The sequence below is a fragment of the Sprattus sprattus genome (assembly GCF_963457725.1).
Source record: "Sprattus sprattus genome assembly, chromosome: 1".
NCBI lineage: Eukaryota > Metazoa > Chordata > Actinopteri > Clupeiformes > Clupeidae > Sprattus > Sprattus sprattus.
Genome location: NC_137920.1, coordinates 11,844,864 through 11,852,250, shown reverse-complemented (window position 1 = coordinate 11,852,250; position 7,387 = coordinate 11,844,864). Strand labels below are relative to the sequence as shown.

Sequence of the window (7,387 nt, the reverse complement as noted above, 5' to 3'; positions counted from 1 at the left end):
GACACTGCCCTGTCAGGGACAGGGTAATGCTAGTTAATAAGCTTCTGCTATCACAGGCAACAGTGGAGCGGGGCTTTTGGGTGATTAAAGAAATTGAAACGTCTAACATTTTTTTTCACGGCAGTTTGGGTGACTTGATCATAATTTCATCAACACTTATTCTGGATTGACTCCACCAAACATCAAATCAGCAGTGATTATTTCCCAAACCCTCAGAAGCTGTTGCAATTGAGATTTTAACTTTACTTTCTGTTTGAAGATAAGGTAGCATAGTGTTGAGGAATGGGTTAGTTGAAATTGGACAACTTTAAATTAATATATGAGATTGAACAACATAAACCCCTATACAGATAAAATGGATAGCAAAACCGATTGATAACGGCAGAAAGGCGTGCAGGACAGGACGTCAGATCACAGTGACAGGTAGTTTTTTCCCCATTATATGTGAAGGCTGAGATATTCATAACACTTTATTCAGTCTTACTGGTGGTCCTCTTGTAATACCAACAGGTGCACTTCGTTGTTGCCTATGTACTGTTCTCACTACGTGTTTAGCATTACATCGCATAACTTTAACTATGTTTCTTGATAGCAGCTGTTGCCATTTCCACGAGAGGAGCATTTGAATGATGTCAAAGTAAAAGTCCAATACTAAACGGTGTTTGTTTCCATAACAACAATACAAGTATATACATTTAACAGCCTATTTTGCTACATTTTTGCTACCTTTTGCAACTTTTCCAAAAACCTTGGAGTGAGATTTTGTCAGGGGTGACCAAAATTCGCCACACGAATCTAGGTTTCCATTTTTTGGGGGGATAAGCCCCTGCATAAAACCTATTCTTTTTGTTGTGACCCAGCAAAACTAGGGGGGTCTGGGGGCATGCTCCCCCATAAGATTGTTTTGAAAATAACCTATAAAATATTGTCCTCTAGTGGGTTTTAGGAAGAGAAATTAACACATTTAGATTTTAAATATGGCACAAAAATAAACATATTGATGAAGACATCTGCTAGGATTTTGTTTTGGATGTGTGTGAAGCAGGAGCACCCTGCCCTGGGAGAGAAAGCTTAGGAGCAGCTTCTACCCTTTGCCATCTCTGCATTTACGTTAGTTGAAGACATCTCTCAAGATCGCGTGATGACAAAATATACATGAATAAATACCCCATTCAAATCGGACAGCTTTTTGTCTGTATTTCCAAATATTTTGCGTGCAAAATGTGCATTTTAGATGCTTATTTTACAATATGAAAATTCTGTACACCAAGAGAAAAGTCAGTGAGCACTCGAGCAGGAGCCGAGCCGCACGTCAGCCGGCAAAGAGCCGCATGCGGGCTTGCCGCCCTGCCTGGTTGACTGGCTTGAGCCCGTGGTGGCTACACAACTAAACATTTGGTAATTGCTTTCTCTTCTCTCTTTTTTACATTTGTAATTTGTGTCCCATCTATCGCCGGGGAGTTCAAGGAACTAACGCATCTCGACCCAAAACATTTTTGCGTGAGAAATTGACTGTGCGGCGTGAGAGCGTGTGAAAACATGCAAAAGCGTGTGTCTCACGGCGAAAGCGTGAGAGTTGGCAGCTCTGCTCTTTTATTTGGCATGTTGGTGAGGTTATTATTTTAGAGGACCATTTCTCAATGGTTTTGTTATTTAATGAATGTTTGTTTATTAATAACTTATTTTTAACAAATAACTCAATTATAATTACAAAGAGGGAAATTCGCATCTCTATCACAACTTCCACTTGCTCCCGCAATTTAATTACAACAAACACCTCAAAAACACAGCAACTTTTATGGAAAAGCTCCCGCTATAATAAGTTGGCTGAACTCATCATACTGGATGAACAGATTGCTGCCAAAGGCTGTAGGATCTGTTGTATTACAACCGCACACAGGTTCACCCACAGACGTATCGAGACACGCAATGCACACACACACACGTACACAAACACACACTCACACGTCCACCCCTCACAGTTATTGTTTTAAATGGTTCTGTCTTATGATTACATTTTTTAATTTTATTCATATGCATATCAGGAAAGGTGCGATGTTGGTCTTAAATTTCATCTAAAGTGGTCTTGAAAAGGTCTTAAAAAGTCTTAAATTTGAGATGAAAAATCCTGGGGGTACCCTGATAATATATAAAATATGTTTGTGTCTGTATTCACTAATACGGCTAGTTTCAGTGTTGTAATAAGTTTGTGTCTGTATTCACTGAAGTTCTGGCAGTTTGGAGAGTGGGTGGACGTTGTCATTGACGACCGGCTCCCTGTGAAGGATGGGGAACTGCTGTTTGTGCACTCAGCTGAGGGGAATGAGTTCTGGAGCGCACTCGTCGAGAAGGCCTACGCCAAGTACGACTGATCTCTATACATTTGTGTGTGTGTTTGTGTTTGTGTGTGTGGTTGTGTGTGTGTGTGTGAGTGTGAGTGTGTGTGTGTGTGTGTGTGTGTGTGTGTGTGTGTGTGTGTGTGTGTGTGTGTTTGTGTGTGTGCCGTACGAGTGACTGGATTATAGGCACGCGTCCCTGTCTCTATTAAATTCACACAATCAGCTGTTCTCTCCCTGTCCGCCTCCACCGTGCCATCTTGTCATGTTGCGTCATCGTGTCGTTCTGACTGTGCGTTTGGGTGTGTGTGTAGGTGTGTGTGTGTGTGTGTGTGTGTGTGTGTGTGTGTGTGTGAGTTTGTGTGTGAGATGGTGAGTGAGTGTGTGTGTATCTGTGAAAAAATAGCGAGGTATATACTTGAGACAGTGTGTGTGTGTGTGTGTGTGTGTGTGTGTGAGCATGAAATTGTGTGTGTGAATGAAAACACACAGGGGTACATACTGGGGAGAGGGGGGGATGAGGGAGTGTGGCTATGTGTGTGGTAAATATGGAGAGATGTGGAGAGTAACAGTTGGTGTGTGTGTGTGTGTGTGAGTGTATGTTTGTGTGTGTATGGTGACAGACATGTTTGGAGATGAGGGGTTCTCCCATCATCATGTGAAAAATATATTTATCCTGTTGTATTTTTATTTAACTACAGTCAGACGTGTTACAAATGTAATCTGTGTCTCATCCAAAAAGTACTGTGTGCATGAGAGCAGACTATTTTTCTAATTTGTTAATCATCACCAGTGTTCTTACACACCACTGGTTATGTGCACTTCCTTCTGTGTGAGTTAATGAGTGATTGTGTTAGAGTGTGTGTGTGTGTGTGTGTGTTTGTTAGTTAGTTAGGTGGTGTGTGTGTGTGTGTGTGTGTGTGTGTTAGGGTGAATCAGTGAATTGAATTGAGTGAAGTGATTTTAATCTGTTATGTGCACTTCCTTCTATGTGAGTAAATGAGTGATTGTTTTAGGGTGTGTGTGAGTGTTAGGGTGTGTGTATGTGTTCGGGTGTGTGTGTGATAGTGTGTGTCTGTTAGGGTGTGAATCTCTTATAGGATGAACAGATCCTATAAGGCCAGTCAGCCGCTTCCATCACAGAGTGCCTGGTGTGTGCGTGTGTGTGTGTGTGTCTATAACATGCCTGTCTGTGTGTGTGTGTGTGTGTCTATAACATGCCTGTCTGTGTGTGTGTGTGTGTGTCTATAACATGCCTGTCTGTGTGTGTGTTTCCCCAGGTTGAATGGGTCCTATGAGGCCAGTCAGCCGGTTGGTGTGTGTGTATGTTTGCGTGTGTGTGTGTGTGTGTCTATAACATGCCTGTGTGTGTGTGTGTTTCCCCAGGTTGAATGGGTCCTATGAGGCCCTGTCTGGAGGCTCCACCACGGAGGGCTTTGTTGACTTCACGGGGGGCGTGTCTGAGATGTACGAGCTGAAGAAGGCTCCCAGGGACCTGCACCGCATCATCAACAAGGCCCTGGACAGGGGCTCCCTGCTGGGCTGCTCCATCGACGTGAGGCCACCACTCCTACTACCATCACCATCACCACCCCTACCACCAACGCCACTCCTACTACCCCTAGCACTACCAAACAACACCAAACATCACTACCACCAAACATCGTCACCACCATCACCAAGTAACACCACCACTACCACTACCAAACAACAACACCACCAAAACCACTACCACCCACCACCAACACCAATCACCATTCCTACCACCACTTCCACCACTTCCACTACCACCGCCAAACAACACCACTCCTACCACCACCACCAACACCATTCATACCACCACCACCACCACCAAACAACACCAATACCAAACATCACCACCACCACCAAACAACACCACTCCTATCACACACCCCTCCATCATCATAAGGCCCTCACTTACCACCACTACCACTGCCACCATTAAACAACACCTCTAATATCACCTCACATACCACCACTACCACAGAGATAACAGAAGGCTCGGGAATATGGGGGAAGCTCCTTGCCAGATATGGGCCATTGATGCTACACACACACACACACACACACACACACACACACACACACACACACACACACACACACACACACACAGGCACACATGCACTCAAACACACACAAATACACGCACACATTCACAACATGCTAGTGTACTGACATGAGTGTGCTCTGCAGATTACCAGTGCCTTTGACATGGAAGCCGTCACCTTTAAGAAGCTGGTGAAGGGACACGCCTACTCAGTCACCGGGCTAAAACAGGTAGGACACACCTTCACACATGCAAATCACACACACTCACAGACACACACACACACACTCACACACACACAGATTAAGCCACATGTACATACACACACACACACACACACACACACACACACACACATGAATGCACATGTACTTATACTTGCTTCCAGCCTCTACATCTAAACAATGCACACCTTTACCTTTGTGTGTGTTGTGCGTTTGTGGAGCTCCAGGCCTTGTCTGTGTGTAACCTTATCCATCCCCACAGGTGGACTACCGTGGCAGACAGGAGCGTTTGATCCGGATCCGGAACCCCTGGGGTCAGGTGGAGTGGACCGGTGCCTGGAGCGACAGGTGAGCCTGGTTCTCCTCCAGAACAGGGAGCAGGTTATTAACCCTGGTTCTCATCCAGAACAGGGAGCAGGTTATTAACCCTGGTTCTCCTCCAGAACTATTCTAGTGGTTCAGTTTGATTCAGATCTGGATAGCTGTGGATATTAAAGGACACTACTGCGTGTGTGTGTGTATCTGCATTTGTGTGTGTGTGTATGTGTGTGCGTGTGTGCGTGTGTGTGTGTGTGTGTGTGTGTGTGTGTGTGTGTGTGTGTGTGTCTGTGTCTGTGTCTGTGTCTGTGTCTGTGTCTGTGTCTGTGTCTGTGTCTGTGTCTGTGTCTGTGTCTGTGTCTGTGTCTGTGTCTGTGTCTGTGTGTGTGTGTGTAGCTCGTCTGAGTGGGATGATCTAGACCCTGCTGACAGAGAGGACATGCATTGCCACTCGGAGGACGGAGAGTTCTGGTGAGAGTCTGAGCGTCTATAAGCCCTTTAGAACACCATCTTAAACACTTTAAGAACGCCACAACACATACAGAACACCTTAACTCATTAAGAACACCATTTATAACACCTTAACACATATAGAACACCATTTAGAACACCTCAACACGTTTAGAACACCATTTAGAACACCTCACTACTTTTAGAACACTAGTTAGAACACCACATTTAGAACACCATTTAGAACACCTCAACACATTTTTAACACCTCAACACATTTAGAACACCATTTAGAACACCTCAACACATTTATAGCTGAGACATGTTCCAGTGCATTACCAGAGGATCATCCGTTTAATGTATGTTCATAGTTTACAATTTGGTTCGATATATTCTTCTCCTCTGCCATCCTCTCCTCTGTCAGGATGTCGTTCGATGAGTTTAAGCGTCAGTTCTCTCGGCTGGAGATCTGTAACCTGACCCCAGACGCTCTGAGTGACGACGGCCTGAGCTTCTGGAACACCATCAAGTTCCACGGCACCTGGAGGAAAGGCAGCACGGCAGGAGGCTGCAGGAACCAACCCAGTACGATGCAGACACACACACACACACACACACACACACACTCACACTCACACTCACACTCACACTCACACTCACACTCACACTCACACTCACACTCACACTCACACTCACACTCACACTCACACTCACACACTCACACGCATGCTCATACATACAGTACACACTTACAAAAACACATTGACATCTATAGATATTCACATATACACACATTCACATGATGTACAGCGACAGACACACACTGTAACCCATTGGCCTCCATTATACTTCTGTCTGACTGACAATATACTTCTGCCTCACTCTTTCTCCCTTACAACTCTCTCTCTCTTTCTCTCTTCCTTATCTACCTATCTCTCTCCCTCTGTCTCTCCCTTCTCTCTCTCCCTCTGTCTCTCCCTTCTCTCTCTCCCTCTGTCTCTCCCTTCTCTCTCTCTCTCCCTCTGTCTCTCCCTTCTATCTCTCTCTCTCTGTCTCTCCCTTCTCTCTCCCTCTCTCTCTCCCTTCTCTCTCTCTCCCTCTCTCTCTCTTCCCTCCCTTTCTCTTGACTGACCCCCCCCCCCCCTTCTCTCAGACACGTTCTGGATTAACTTGTACATTCTCTCCCTTATCTTTCTAACTCTCTCTCTCTCTGTCCTCCCTTTCTCCTGCCTGACCCCCCCCCCTCCCCCCCCTTCTCTCAGACACGTTCTGGATTAACCCCCAGTATAAGATCACTCTGCTGGAGGAGGACGATGACCCTGAGGATGATGAGGTGGCCTGCAGCTTACTGGTGTCTCTGATGCAGAAGGACCGACGCCGCCACAGGAAACACGGACAGGACATGCACACCATCGGGTTTGCTATTTATGAGGTAGGACACACACACACACACACACACACACACACACACACACACACACACAAAAACGTACTCATTTATAAACATATCTGGGTAGAGAGTGGGTTTCCTGTTCCTCTTTTGTGTTTGCTGCTCTGGTAATTCGTTTTCATTCATTAATTTTTTCCCTCTCTCTCCTTTTGTCTCTCTCTTTTTCTCTCTATCTCCCTGCAGATTCCTGAAGAAGTAAGTCATTGCATTACATCCATCCATCTATCCATCCATCTATCCACCCCTTCCTCCCTCTTTCCATCTACCCTTACGCCCATCCATCCATCCATCTGTCCGTCCCTCTCTCTGTCCATCTACCCTCACGCCCATCCATCCATCCATCCACCCCTTCCTCCCTCTGTCCATCTACCCTTACGCCCACCCATCTATCCATCCATCCATCCATCTATCCATCCATCCATCTATCCATCCATCCATCCATCCACCCCTTCCTCCCTCTGTCCATCTACCCTCACGCCCATCCATCCATCCATCCACCCCTTCCTCCCTCTGTCCATCTACCCCTTCGCCCATCCAT

The 7,387-nt window shown here is 45.7% G+C and overlaps 2 protein-coding genes across 3 annotated transcripts in view; both read left to right on the top strand.

Annotated features, from left to right (window-relative positions):
• Positions 1-7,387, top strand: part of LOC308364918 (histone H1-like) — a gene marked incomplete at its 5' end in the record, with an annotated part of 439,427 nt that overhangs the window by 97,187 nt on the left and 334,853 nt on the right. The window lies entirely within an intron of this gene.
• Positions 1-7,387, top strand: part of capn1b (calpain 1, (mu/I) large subunit b) — a 29,367-nt gene that overhangs the window by 13,366 nt on the left and 8,614 nt on the right. For both annotated transcript variants that reach the window (XM_080837669.1, XM_080837670.1), the window contains 8 exons: positions 2,229-2,362; positions 3,723-3,891; positions 4,554-4,637; positions 4,894-4,979; positions 5,346-5,420; positions 5,824-5,984; positions 6,662-6,831; positions 7,033-7,044. In XM_080837669.1, coding sequence (XP_080693795.1) covers positions 2,229-2,362; positions 3,723-3,891; positions 4,554-4,637; positions 4,894-4,979; positions 5,346-5,420; positions 5,824-5,984; positions 6,662-6,831; positions 7,033-7,044 — 891 coding nt within the window. The remainder of the gene's footprint in view (positions 1-2,228; positions 2,363-3,722; positions 3,892-4,553; positions 4,638-4,893; positions 4,980-5,345; positions 5,421-5,823; positions 5,985-6,661; positions 6,832-7,032; positions 7,045-7,387) is intronic.